Source organism: Malus sylvestris, chromosome 3 (assembly GCF_916048215.2).
Source record: "Malus sylvestris chromosome 3, drMalSylv7.2, whole genome shotgun sequence".
Taxonomy (NCBI): domain Eukaryota; kingdom Viridiplantae; phylum Streptophyta; class Magnoliopsida; order Rosales; family Rosaceae; genus Malus; species Malus sylvestris.
In genome coordinates, this window is record NC_062262.1 from 7,640,849 (window position 1) to 7,655,205 (window position 14,357).

The 14,357-nt window shown below is 37.3% G+C and overlaps 3 protein-coding genes and 1 non-coding gene across 7 annotated transcripts; 1 reads left to right on the forward strand and 3 right to left on the reverse strand.

The window, feature by feature from the left end:
* Positions 1-1,143: 1,143 nt before the first annotated feature.
* On the reverse strand, positions 1,144-7,089 carry LOC126616865 (oxysterol-binding protein-related protein 3C). 3 transcript variants are annotated; one of them, XM_050284994.1, is made up of 10 exons: positions 6,819-7,088; positions 5,494-5,587; positions 4,985-5,101; positions 4,844-4,883; positions 4,609-4,727; positions 4,148-4,269; positions 3,504-3,680; positions 2,943-3,087; positions 2,229-2,407; positions 1,144-1,988 (listed from the first exon to the last, which is right to left on the reverse strand). In XM_050284994.1, the coding sequence occupies exons 1-10, from the start codon at positions 6,914-6,916 to the stop codon at positions 1,742-1,744; spliced, it is 1,338 nt and encodes a 445-aa protein (XP_050140951.1). In that variant the 5' UTR covers positions 6,917-7,088; the 3' UTR covers positions 1,144-1,741. The 3 variants fall into 3 exon arrangements, with proteins under 3 accessions (XP_050140951.1, XP_050140950.1, XP_050140952.1); XM_050284993.1 differs by having other exon boundaries at positions 4,811-4,883; positions 6,819-7,086; XM_050284995.1 differs by lacking the exon at positions 3,504-3,680 and having other exon boundaries at positions 4,811-4,883; positions 6,819-7,089.
* Positions 7,090-8,162: 1,073 nt separating this feature from the next.
* LOC126616868 (uncharacterized) lies at positions 8,163-10,581 on the forward strand. The gene is made up of 4 exons (XM_050284998.1): positions 8,163-8,578; positions 8,890-8,993; positions 9,971-10,100; positions 10,226-10,581. Exons 1-4 carry the CDS (start codon positions 8,456-8,458, stop codon positions 10,262-10,264), a joined length of 396 nt encoding a protein of 131 aa, XP_050140955.1. The 5' UTR covers positions 8,163-8,455; the 3' UTR covers positions 10,265-10,581.
* Positions 10,582-10,856: 275 nt separating this feature from the next.
* On the reverse strand, positions 10,857-13,779 carry LOC126616866 (PGR5-like protein 1B, chloroplastic). 2 transcript variants are annotated; one of them, XM_050284997.1, is made up of 7 exons: positions 13,421-13,779; positions 13,256-13,318; positions 13,031-13,117; positions 12,369-12,597; positions 12,049-12,122; positions 11,859-11,951; positions 10,857-11,229 (listed from the first exon to the last, which is right to left on the reverse strand). In XM_050284997.1, exons 1-7 carry the CDS (start codon positions 13,625-13,627, stop codon positions 11,137-11,139), a joined length of 846 nt encoding a protein of 281 aa, XP_050140954.1. In that variant the 5' UTR covers positions 13,628-13,779; the 3' UTR covers positions 10,857-11,136. The 2 variants fall into 2 exon arrangements, with proteins under 2 accessions (XP_050140954.1, XP_050140953.1); XM_050284996.1 differs by having other exon boundaries at positions 11,853-11,951; positions 13,421-13,777.
* An 85-nt stretch (positions 13,780-13,864) lies between these two features.
* Positions 13,865-13,936, reverse strand: TRNAG-UCC (transfer RNA glycine (anticodon UCC)). Its single transcript has one exon. It is a non-coding gene; the product is annotated as a tRNA-Gly (tRNA).
* Between the last annotated feature and the right edge of the window lie 421 nt (positions 13,937-14,357).

Genomic DNA, 14,357 nt, shown 5'->3' on the forward strand with positions numbered 1-14,357 from the left:
GGAGTGGTAGGACCACCACTCTTTTGTCTAATGGATTTTTCAGGAAGAATCTGGTAAAGTGGCAAAAGGTATATCCAATTGAGAGAAGGAATAGTGAGACTCCAATTTGGAAGTACCATTTTTTCTAAGGAAAACTAATGAAAAAGACTTGAAAACTTTGAGTTTTAATGATAAGGACAAAATAAAGGGTAAAGTGAATAGTACCATAATTGACTTTTTAGTATAAAAATGTGATTTTTCATTAAAGTGAACAGTACCAGATGCTTTTCGTTAAAGTTCATTTTTTTCGAGTGGTTTTTCAAGTTTTAAATCCAAGGGGCGGAAAAGCTTGTTGATGATCTTGAAGCCGTCAAAAGTTGTTCAATTGGGAATCTCTTCACCCGGGCCCATAACTGATGGGGACATCGCTATATTAAAACCCATGGGCCATGGGCCCTTGATTTGAATTGGATGTGGGACCATGATATCATGGGCCCAAGCAGCCATTGTGCCCGAGCTATATGGGTATTTGAGTTGCAGATGGAAGCCATGGTTTCTGTAATTTTTGTTCATAGTCAGGATTAGACCTGTAAACGGGTCAGGTTTATTGGTTTGAGTCGGGTTGAACCTGACCCGTTAAGTTAACGAGTCATCCGAACCCAACCCGTTAAGCTAACGGGTCATCCGAACCGGACCCGTTAAGCTAACGGGTCACCCGTTTCACCTGTTAACACCCGTTAACAATTATTATTATTAATTTTTTTTTTTCATAAAGTTTATTTTTTGTTATTAAGACTTTACTAAAATTACTAAAATATCCTCAACTAACGGGTGCTAACGGATGTTAACGGGTCTAATGGGTTGACTCAAAATGACCTGTTATTTAACGGGTTCACCCGTTAACGACCTGACCCGTTAAGCATCCACCCAAATACAAAGATTAACGGGTTGGGTTGGGTCCAAAATGCCAGGCCTAGTCAGGATTGCTCAGTAGTACGGAAAATGAACGGTTATAATTATAATTGAATTGAGAAAATACTATTTTTAAACTAACAAAGTAAAATACTATTTTCAATTACTTGCCAATCAAACGGATATAACACTGGACTACCCAGTAGTCCGGACTTTTGAGGACTTACCCTGAGTTTTGCTTGCAATGGGGAATGAATGTAAAATGAAATTTCGACAAAGTTGCTTAACTAAGACAACTTCCATGCAAGAGAGCAATTTACATAGAGCTTGTTCGACGCCACATGACGTTTTAGTTCAATAATACGATGATGTGAAGAAAACAAATTACACATATCATTGCATTATTAGACCAGAATGTCAAAATAGCGATGAACTCTTTCTCATGCAAGTCCTCCAAACACTTGGTGGGATCAGTGTATTTCTTATCCCAACTCGGGCGTCCGTAAAGTGATACACATCAACTTAATGAAGAGAGAAGAAACATGGTCCATGTCTAGTAGGGAAGGGTGAGACCACTACCAGTAAGATAACATGACACCAACTCTTACTTCAGGCTCAGAGCAGTGATGTTGCTCCATGCACATAGCTGTATCTAACGCACGTCAGAGGAGCTGGCAATGCATCACCAGGATATCATAACGTAATGCATCACCGGGATATCATAACGTTTGCCAGTGACTCACGTAACCTTTTCTACGTCTTTGCTTCTTTCTTATGTAGACTACAAGATCTTAGTAACAAACAAGAAAATATTTGGGGGAGGGGGAATGAACATAGAAGAGCAAATACCTCATTCTGCAGACAGGTTACCATACTGCCATGGGTTGAATTCAATTGATGTAACATCAACCGTATCAATGGAGTCTGAGCTATCAATTGTGGCTCGGTGTTCAGTGTATTTATTGTTATATTGATAGACTTCCAAGTCACCCCAAGGTGTAGGTGTCACTTCCTCTGTCAAGTCAAACCATCTTGGCCTAAACTGATGCTGCTTGGCCTCTCGCTCTCTCTTTTCAGCTCTCTGCCTCTCCTCCAATCTGGAAAGAAGAAAAGGGTAATCAGAGGGACAATCAGTTTTTCGGGAGAACAAAGACTCAATATGCATATGACCAATTATGTTAAATTGAAACAAACCGATGGAAGTTTTGCTAAAAAGTTCCAACACCACCTGATTCCTTAATGGAAATAACACAATATCCTTTTTCGTTTAGAGAGAGAGAGAGAGAGAGAGAGAGAGAGAGAGAGAGAGAGAGAGAGAGAGAGAGAGAGAGCGAGACCTGCTCTTTTCTGCACCAGATTTGGACAGATCCCCCTTCTCAAGTGCATATCTATCAGGCCGCAAACGAGAGTCTGATGCCAACAACTTTTTAGGAGCAGTGTCAAAGCTATTTATTTTATGTGCAAAATATGTGTACTGAAATTTGTCATTCTTTGGAACATCGGCAACATGCCAAACCTGCAGAAAAGATTAATGTATACTCTTCAGCATCTTGCCCAGCGAACTTAATTGAAATCATAAAAGGTATGATCCACTTTAAAATAAGGTTCCAGAAACAGAGAGCCTAGCGAACAAACTACTCATTATCTTATTGAAACTTTTGTTTCTGTACCAAAGGATGCAGCTGAAACCTGACATACAAATACTAGTGACGACTTTCACAAAGCATGAATAAGCAACATGCTTTTACCACACTGGTGGGACACTAGTTGTCTTTAATTAATCACACACTATAATTGGTCATCCAAGAAATAATAGCATCAAAATCTCTTAATTATGGTTATACATATGTGTGCATGTGTGTGTAATGTGTATGCGGGCGTGTGTGATTAACTCCAAGAAAGTAAATGCACATGTTGCAGATTAAACTTAAACCACCTGTTTAAAAAAATGTCAAGGCCAGAGGTTTCACCCTTTCCACAGCACCTACTAGAAAAATTAGTATTTCAATAACAGACCAAATTATACAACAAAGACAGATTCCATGAGTAACCTCTTTTAATTCTGAGCCTGGAAGGGGTTCCCCTTCCAAATCACATGGTTGATAACTCAATGACTCGTTCCATTTCCCAGTCATCAATATCTGAGGTTCCTCTGCAGCATTATAAACATATCCATCCACTTCATAGCGGCCAGCTCTGCAACCAAATATAACTTTTAATTGTACACCACTAGCAGGTGACATGTGACACAAAAGAGCATGGATAACTACTAAGATGGTCGTATTCACTAATTTTGGGAGCTACCGATGGACATTAAAAAAGTGTAACAAATCTTTTGTAATTGTAGTTGATTGTATTGGGATAGATTATTTACAGATCCAATAAATCATTTAGAATGAAGCAGCCTTCTTGACCTTGTAATTTATAGTGACATTTGAAGCCATACATTAAGAGAAAAGGCAGGGTCACAGAAATCTATAGAACATTGTAGATAGTTCTAATCCCTCTAGACCAGAGAATGTACCAGCAAGAATTAACAAGGCTACAAAACAATTGAATAATTCATAGACAAACGAGCAGATGTTTCATGGAATTCAAAGAAGAAAATTTACCCAAACCAGCCACATGGCTGAAAATATATCACAACTTTGTCCCCAGTCGTCAGATTGGTCATGACCATCTCCCCTGGTGAATCAACCCATGTCCGGCCAAATATCAAGTTGTTTACCTTTGTGGGAGGTGGCACTAAATCTAAGACGACACCATTTCTTTTAAGAGTCACACGTGTTCTGGCAACAAACCAATAGTACACAATTATATATATTTTTCCAAAACTTCCAGCTTAAAACGATTAACAAGATATAGGAAACATGATGATGGTAAATAAAAGTACACTTGAAATTAATAAAGTTTCACAAAACAAACCATCTGCATCAACAAAAGTACAAACCAACAAATTGAAGCGACAAACAAATGTCCATAATAAAAAAACAGTTCACCTAATCTCTTGATATATGAGCAGCCATGTATTGATATAAAAATACAACTCTTATAAGAGCAAAGCTAAAGCAGGTCAATCCCTCAATAAGAATTAGCTTTAGAAATCGCTCAAAAAACGGAACAAGAGGGATAAACGAAAACCCTTCTATTCACACACGGTAATTGCATCCAAAATGCAAACTACAATGTTTGGGAGAACATAAAATAGGTTCACAACTAAATATTTGTTACAAGAAACATGAAAGCTGTGTATTACCTTCCAACAGGGTAAACATCAAGAGAATTCCCTAAAAATTTAGTTTTAAGTTTTGAAGTCACATCATAAGTGAAATGCTCATTCTCTGCATGCCCAGCACTCATTGGTGGATGATGACTCACCTGGAATAATGATGTATGATGAATCATTTAACATTATTTATAGTGTTAAACGGAAAACAGAAGAACATGCAAGAAAAACTAATGAGGAAGCACTTGAAATTCTACAAATGATTACTCAGACGTATAAAATAGCTTTAGGGTGGGTCCATCTCTTGAAGGTTCTCCCAAAAGATCTTTTGCAAAGTTCTTGCAGAAAGGGTCTTTTTGGAGAGGTTCTGAAATCAAGCCTATACAGGAAGATGGTACTAAGGACAAAGGTCTAACGACCTCAAAACTCTCAAAAGCTCATACTCTGGACAACTAAAAGACTTAGGACAGTGGTATCCCCCAAAAGCTCACCTGCTCTGCAATAAATGTTACCCCTAAGTGATTAACCATTTCATAAGTCTCCCCAAGGATAGGGTTGAATGGCTTCCATGTCCGCTGGTAGGCATAGTAGACTGATATAGCCCATGATGCTGCAATGAATAACATACAGTCATGCAAACAGTAATACTTGCACACGAACCGCAAAAAAAATTCAAATGAAAGGCACACTCACTGGCAAACACCAGCTGCATATAAGGATCCTCACATTCATCAGCGTGATCCAACAAGTGTGAATACTCCATTAACTGTCACAGACATTGCACAATTTATTCAATAATCAACTATAAAGACAGTGTGCGTAAAATCCCAGGCATACCAAACTGTGCAGATATTAAGTAGCACAAACCTCAGCCATCTTCTGCAACATTGTCATTGGCTCAAAAATAAGTACAGGAAGAGTCACCATTGATGTCACATCTGAGCCAATATACTTCTGCATCATCCTCCAGTAACTATCTCGTTCCTTAAACAGTGAAAATGCAGAGAGCTCAATGTTTCAGGATTAATAAGCCATGCAGGCTAAGAATAACGAACAGAATTTCATATTTGAAGAATAAAAACAGAAGCGATTCAGTTTATAAGTTAATGTTAGGATGCCTATCACAATAGATTCCACAAGCTTTGCACTTTAATTGCTGGATTAAACATGAAAATGGCAAATTACAACACCTAAATATATATATATATATAGAGACGACATGCCTTCCAGAACAAATAGCCAACCAACATATAAAAACACAGTTGAAATAGACAATACTCTAACTCCTAACAACCCACTTATCATCAAGAAAATGGTACCTAAGAGCAATACATCCCTTGAAAGATAGAAAGTAGAAACAAAAAAAATCATAGTACCTCCTGCTTCCATCTTCCTCTTTGAGCTTCCTCCTCTGCATCTTCTTCACCTCCCTCTGGATTGATGACTTCCACCCCTTCATAACCAAGCAACCTAAAAGCAACAGTAGAGTCAGATTCTCAACCAACAGAACTCACTCCTTAATAACATATCATAAGGACTAGGGCATATTTTTCATAATTAGTAAAGTACACAAGAAAATGAATGTAGCGCACAAAAGTACCGAAAAAGCACCCAGAATATAAGTAGCATGATGACGATGAACATGAAAGTTATATATATAATGGCTCAATCAGAGAATTAATATGATGCTTACTCTCTGGTATATCACGAAAATTCACTATAATTTTAAATGTTTTAAAAATATAAGTAAACTTGAGTATGTACCAATATCTATAATAAGTTAAGAATTTTATTCCCAGTTAGAGACCTGCCTCTTTAATAACTAGTGGAGTATTATCCAAGGCACCCTTGCCTAGCAAGTAATAAGCACTTCTTTGTTCAAATACTTTATAGCATAATTTATGTTAACGACTATAACATGGAAGAACCATCTAATACTGGCAGGCTATCTGTGCATAAATATCAAAACTACATAACCAAATTTTTATTCAAATCTAAGTTTGTAGGACCCTAATGATCTTAGATCACATGCAAACACACATACACAGAGTATTCGTTATAAACTCCAACATAAGACATCTCATCAGCTGATTAACACTAGCTCAACTGTCTCCTAGTAAGGGAGACACCCGAGGCTCGATCAAACAAAAAATCAAACAGAAAAAAAAAAAACACTAGCTCAAGTAAAAATCCAACTTGTATCGTAATTCAAAAGCTGATACAAAGACCACATTGTCTCTTAAACCCTTCTAAACCAGAATTCAGTATCCTTGGTATGATCACTAATTAAACCACGTAATGCTACTTAGCGAAAACCCAAAATTTCCGTTCACTATCCTTGTTACGATAACTAATCAAAACCAAAACTTTCCATTCAACAATTCACTATTGTTACGATAACTAATCAAAACCAAAACTTTCCATTCAACAATTCACTATACATCACAGTCATCAAATGCAGTCCGAAAACCCGAAAGAGTGACACATTTCGGTAAAAGAGTAGGACCGAATCCGATCACATGAAAAAATAAAAAATTCACAGCTCAATCAAATTACAGAACCCAAACCAATAACTGATTACGAGTATATCTACAGAGGAAACAAACAATCATGGTTTGACGAAGACGGCACGAGTTCAATTCCAAAGGAAGAAAATTTCAAGTGCAAAAATGAATTACGAGAAAGGAAGAAAAAAGCTAACCCGCCAACGGATCGGTGCATGGCGTTGCCGAACATTGAGAGGCCAGAACTCATGGCTGCGAAGAAGCCCTTGCTCTGATCCTTCTCTGGGCTACCCATCTCTCTCTCTCTCTCTAGATTCTGTGCCAAATGTTAAAACCCTAATTCGAAAATTGGAAAATGAAGGGGAAGAAAACTACGAAAAACAGAGGAAAAGCGTACGGAAGTTTTGCCAGTGGGATTAAGAAACGAAGAACCTAGAAACGGAGGGAGAGGAGGCAGGTGGGGGTAGAACTGTAATTTCACATAGGGCTAGGTGTTTTGCTGCTATGTTAATAAACAAATTGGAGCTATTTTGAATAAAAAATGTGCAAGACATGCCACCCGCCAGTTCGTGGTTAAGGTTGAGCAATCTTTATTTGCACCAATAATCAAGTTTTATGTCTTTGCAGTACTAATCAAAAGTTCTTGTATTGGTGTTTTGGGGCGCATATAGACAGTAGAGAAAAACAAATACAATATAATATAAAAAGTAAGAAATTTAATCAAAGAATAAGCAAACAAATAAAATATCCATAAATCGAGTCATACATTAGTTGGAGGATTAAAAACTTCAAAACCACCATCCATCAATAGAAAAGCTTGTTTTTCTCTATCAAAGCTATTAGAATTTTAGTCGGAATAAATGTATGAAAAACAAAGGGTGATATTAGAGTTTAATTATAATATGTGGGTCTATTGATAAATTTGATTTTTATTATTAATTTCATTTGTACTTAATAGTAATTATGCAATAGGGTAAAATAGACAATTAACATTTAAAATTTAAGTTGGATGCAGAAAGAAGTTAAATGAGTTTAAATAAAATTTCTCATAGAGTATTAGTATACTTCCATATGGTATTGTAAAGGTGGTTAGGATTTGTATAAATTATGTTGTTTGATATTTATTTTTTGTTTAATGTTGTGCTCGGACCTGTAATGTAAATATTATTAGCTCATTTAGATATGTTTTTAAAATGACAGAAAACGTTTTTGATGAAAATGTTTTTAAAACCAATTATTAGTAAAAATGAAAATAAATCCTGAAAAAGTACTGAAAGTGCTTCATCTTCTTGCAGAAAGCAATTAAAGTGCTTTTGAAATTTAAAAATATTTTCTCTAAAAATGATTTCCGTCATTTTAAAAACACATCTAAACGAACCTTATATGATTCATTCTATTAAAAAAACCAACAAAACATTTTGCTCGGGCTTTGACCCAAATAAAAAAAGGAATTAGAATAAGATCATAATTCGATTTCTTTCAACGTAACATTAAATTGAGTTTGGAATAAGACTTAGCTACTTATTAAGAGTAAACGGTGTCGTCGTTCTGGGAGTTGGTCTTCAAGAACAATCTGGATACCTAACTTTACCAGCAGTAGCACCAAACTACTTACCCCCACCCAAAACCCAATCGCACCAGATCTACAGCGAAGCTCTTCCATTTTTCTATTCAATTATTTAATTTTTTTTATTCTCTCAATCTCTCCGCCCAAATCCAAAACCCTAGCAAGCTCTGATCGTCCGTCTGCAAGGTCGGCAGAAACCCACTGAATTGTGTGAAGGTTTGCGGCGGATTTTATTAATTCCAGTAAAAGTTTGCGCCTTTTCGAAGCATGAAAGAAGGTAAATCAGTGAAATTGAACGGTCAACAGCAGCAGTCGCAGCAGCACCAGAACGGTCATTTGTCGCCGTTCAAATTCGCCAAGTTGTTGGATCCGGAAGCTACCTGGGACAAGGTACTACAACTTCCCCATGGTTGATCACTGTGATTTGTTTGGTTGCCGAGAAAGTTTGATGGAGAACGAACTAGAAAAAGAAGTTTGAATCTTGGGTATCTATTGAAGCATTGCAATTTATAATGGGTTCATGAGATTTTGAAATTTAAGAGCAATACTGAAACGGTCAAATTTATTGAGTATAATGAGCAGAAACTGTTGGGGAGGATTAATAAATTCTGCTTTGGTTAATATTTCGCATGGCTTTCTGATTGCCCTGTTAGTAACTTTGACTTGAATGATTTACTTTGTGTGTTTGTGTATGTGTGCAGGATCAATTGGGAGATGTCTTGCATTGGATTCGACAAGCAATGGCCCTCGCATGTGGGCTGCTGTGGGGTGCAATACCGTTGGTCGGAGGTATATGGTTCGTCATGTAAGTTGATGGTTGCACACCTTCTTCATTGCTTGTCACGGTTTCCAATTACTCTACACCATCATTGTTTTACGTTGCTAATCAGTGAACAGCTTGTTTAGCGAGAATACCCATTCGGATCTTTAGGAACCCATCAAAGCAAATCTTAGGCAGGAATTTTCCCAATGGAACATTGTTAGCATAATGGTAAGAAATCTGTAGTAGCAGACTTTAAAACTTGTTTGGGGCTGCCCGTTATTTGGATCGTCAAAGATAATTACAATTACGCTGAAACTTAGATTCTCTAGGCTGTGGGTGTTTTTTTTCAAAACATAAAACAATTCATTCATGATTTGTATTTAATTCGTAGGGGTGTTGAGTTCAGAAGCTTATCATTGGTGAGAACCTTAATAGCCTAGATGAACACTAGTGAATTCTAATTTTAGAAAGTTGTTTTCCGAATCGACATATTAAATGAAGAGCTAGTGAACGATTTGAGTCTTGCCTTCTTTGGGGATTCTTTGAAGAAGCCATAATATGTCATAGAGCAGTTACACCAGCTACTGTATTGAAACGTATGCTAGAAGAGTTACCCAGTTAAACTTTAGTTTTAAATTGAAAATCACATTGCTTGACATGGTCTTGGCCTTAGTGAGTTCAACTGTAAAGCTGGAGCATTCATCGAATTGCTTCTGCAATATTGTAGTTCTCGAAAAGTGATAATTGCCTTAACTTTAATGGGACTCAGTGCCGACAGTTTTCAATTTACTGTACCAAGGTGATATGTTTACACAGGCATGTAATACTATTTAGATTCTCGCAGACAACTTATCTCGGAGACTCTGAGTTTCAGGCCAAGATAAAAGAACATGTGCCCGAGTTGGATGTCCTTGCTTCCCACATAATCGTTTTATCTTTTGATGGTTTTGAGTTTTCACTAGTGTAGGATATGCTTCCACTTGTTAATCATTTATATGGTGTTTTTTTTTTCTTCTCAGTTTTCTGGTGATATCAACTGGAATTATATATGGCTACTATGCAATGATACTAAAGGTTGATGAAGAAGACTTTGGTGGTCATGGAGCTCTTCTCCAAGAGGGGCTTTTCGCTTCTATAACTCTTTTTCTGGTAATTTTCGTACATTTACGGCCTCTTCCCCCTTGAGAAATTACCACCTTGTATAAATTAAGATTAATCAGGTTTCCTTGAGTCATTGGCCTTTTTCTCATATCCCCATGTTTCTGTTTTTTCAGCTTGCCTGGGTTCTAGTATACAGCTTGGGACACTTCTGATTCGCTATCTATCCATTATCGCCATCATTTCCATTGCGGTGGTGTTCAGTTATAGGACTTTGGTTGCATGAAGAATGATATACCTTGGATACAATGAGAAAGTTCCCGTTAGAAGTCGTTAAGTCATTACTGTTTTCTTGTTTCTTTCTGATTAAGCAACGTTATTAGTATGGTGATTAGATGTTCGGATCAATGTTCCTTCAAACGTCCACGCATTGTAGCAATGTATGGCCTGCAGAACTGATGATAATCAAAATTGTTTTGGCAGCCTCAAATAAAAGTACCTGCAAGCATTATTCTTGTAGATTTAGCTGACAGTCATTTATGTGCTTGAGCAATTTTTTGACTGTGACGAGACGACACGCAGAGTACGTTATATACAGGATTTACAGTCGTTATGGACTGTATTGCTCATTGAGTAGTTTATCTTCAAACTCGGCCTAAAAAAATTGGGCACCGGTTTCACGAAAAGCAGGAACAACTTATGTGGTTAGTCCCAAAATTTGGATGTGAAACTTTGGGAAACGAAAGATATCATATTGCCAATTTGGACTACACATGCAAATAAGAATTTATGCAATCAGATCGACAGTTTGATAACGTAATATGTCATATTTGATTCAAATTGAACATTTCCATTAGGTGGAACTCCCTACTGTATATACCGAGCGATAATATCAGAATGCGATCGAAAAAACTCAGCTGTCGAATGACCAATGACAATAACTTGTAAGAAATACATTCGGACTGGCTCTATTCAGGCAAGATTGAGGTTTATTACATTATAATTTGGAAAAAAAGATGACTTGAATGAATTGTCCTACTGTATAAGAGCTTCCAATATGCATTTGTACTTTGGAGTTCGAAGACATTTATAGCCGTCTTTGGAGTTGGCTTCTGCCTCTTCGCGAAACAAGATAGATACGGCCGTAGACCCATCTTCTACCGAGTGGTGAAACAGATTTCTGCACAAAAATAACCTCCAATGTGAGCCAAAAACATACTCAACGATTTGATTCTATAAAATGGCAATGGAACATATATCTTTTCGAACTCCTGTATCCGTCCAGTAATCAGAGAACCTATCAACATTTCGAAAACATAAAAACGGAAGTATTAACAGAACCAATGATTTGACCCCGGGCAGTTTAGCGCCATGAGAAGAGGGAAGGGGGCACTTTGCCAAGTGAGAAAGTGAGGCCATTTACCACAAAACCTCACAATACCTAAGATACACAACGTGGCAAGAGCGATGCTATACATATCACATTTCTGACATATCTTACATAAGCAGGATCCAATTCCGTAAGAGATATGATTAGCAATGTTTTGAATAAATGTAGTTTTATTGAAATTGCCAAGAATATTCGGTGCGAGGATACTTTCCAATCCTGTTCAGTTACCCTTTACAGAAGCCATTTACAGTAATAGGTTATGGGTGTGTACTTGTTAAGATTATGAATCCTCAATTAAATTACTGATATTTGCTTTGGATTTTCTCATAATTGTTTTCAGACCTTTACAAAATAAGAACAAATGTTAAACATATGAATTTTTGGATGTGAGAAACAAAAGAGAACTAAGTTACCTCAACCTTGGTACGGAACTCCAACAAGCATTCGCACACATGACAATTTGCTCTATGCGGTGAGTTATTAGACTGATCGGATTGCACAAATGCAAACACCTACAGAAAGATTATATTGAAATCAGAAGAAGAAAACGGTTGCCTGAAAAATTATGAACTAAAAGTTTTTAGAAGTTCTCAGACTGAATCAACTGACCTCATCCCCACAATTTGGGCATACTCCTTTTAGTGCCACCAAGTCATTTCTCCACAGGCCTTTAAGTACTTTAACTGTGAGAAAGGTCACTTTAATATATGCTGATACTTAAAACAAAAATAATAACATTGAAAGTTATACATATTTCCTAATCGATATCCAATTTCCTCGATTTAACACAGAGCGCCCACATTAGATAGCAAAAAAATTTGACATCATATTTGGAAAAAAAAAATGAAAAAAAGGAAAGAAAGCAAAATATTCCACAAAATTTAAAATTCTTAAATGCTTTAGAAGAGAATGGATGCAGGTTTACTTACCAGAAGCGGATGCAATTGGGTAACCGATGACACAACCCAGTGTCATGAAGAGAATGGAATTTAGCATGGAAAGAGCAGACGCTTGGTTTATATAAGAAAATCCCGGATCGAAAGCATCTTTATAAGCTATTCCCACAGAGTAAACTATGGGCACAAGACACGCTGAAGTGCCAAAAGCAAGAAGGAGGATCCATATGCTTGCTAATGCAAAAACCTGTGATAAATCTTCCTGCCCTACATCCATGTCATTCAATAATCAAGTGGAGAAAGACTGATAGAATCCACTTTTCCTCTTCACTAAATACATAGCATAACAAATGGCCCAATGACAAATACATTTTGGTTTATAAACTAACATCGCAGTTAGTAACTGAGCCACGTATACGAAGGAATGATTGTCAACAATTAATGTATGTGCTTCTGCGTTACGTCTCTTGAACATACATCAACACTGACAATCATCCAAACGCGCGAGCTAACACATTGTTTGCTTATTTAATCAAATGAGTGGCAAACTATCAAATCCCAATTACCCCATCGTCAATTCGAGCATAACTATACTTTCATTTCCTCTCACCTTACCATATTTTAAAGCAATATTCATGAATTAATGCAAAAACTTGAAACAACACTTCAAAAAACACTCAATAAAAACCAATTACCTCAGCATCTGCATAAGTTGATTGTCTCCTAAGACTACAACGTGGGTATTTCATGACGCATTTCGAGCCGTACCATCTTAGCTTCAACTGTTTTTTCCAATCAATTGCAAAATTTGTTAACAACAAAACCCAAAACTTGAAAAAAAAAAAAAAAAAAAAAAAAAAAAAAAAAAACATTGGCCTATCAAAAATCTATGAACTCATAAGTCACAGATACATACGTACCTCTACTCTATCAAACATGTCATCGACTATCAAAGGGTCGCCGCTGTAATACGCATCACGTGCCTGCCACGTGCACCACCAATCAATCAAATTTCAAAATTTCATCCAAACCCAGAAAATGAATTTTACTTAATCGCAGGGGGAAAAAAAATGAAAGGGGCTTACTTGGCTGTAGAGGGCTTCGAGGGTTTCCTTGCTGGCGGTTTCGATGGGGCCGACGTAGATACAGTAGGGGCCCTCGGCGAGGGTATCGCGGGTCGTCGGATAGTTACCGCCGGAGGAGATTCGAACGGAGAACGGAGCTCCGGCGGTTCTAGGGTTTACTGTGGACCCCACTAAGCGCGGAGTGAAGGAGGAGCTCGTGGCCGCCATGGAATTGGAGTGTGGAAGGTAAAGCCGGAGCTGAAGTAAGCGGTTGAGAGAGGAGAGAGGGGAGAGAGAGTTTGGGCCACGGAAATGGTTTTGGCGCGTAAATATCTGGGTGGTTTGATTGGCTGTGGTTCGACTGTGGTCGGAAAGATGGAGAGGATACATTTCAGTTTCAAGGAGATACGCGACGTCGTTTTCACGAAAGAAAGGACAAAACAAAAATGGAAAATTAAAAAGGACTGCGTTTGCCGGGAGTCGAACCCGGGTCTATTGCTTGGAAGGCAATTATCCTAACCGTTGGACTACAAACGCTTGCTGTCAAGTTCGTTTCTGAAACGTTACTAACCGTTAGAACCTTGAAACATTGCAAGTTAAGAACTTTGCACAAAAAATTGGATTATTGCTCACTCAAAAAAGAGTTTGTGTATACACAAATATTTTGAATTTCTTACCCAATGTATGGTTAGTGAGAAGGTTAGGGCTGGTTTGGCATTATTGAAATTATTATAAAAGCAACTTGTTAAAAAGATGGGGTTAAAATTGTGTTTTGTAAATGAAAAAAAAAAGTGGTTTTTGTTAAAATCATGGGTCCAAAACAGCAAAAAGCAGAAGCAGCTCTACCTCTGCTTCTGAAAACAACTTTTTTTTTTCCCAAACTAGCCCTTAGAAGCTTTATTATCTATCAATCACTCGTCTAGAGTCATCTGTGTATGTATAAAGATTCTTTTTTTTT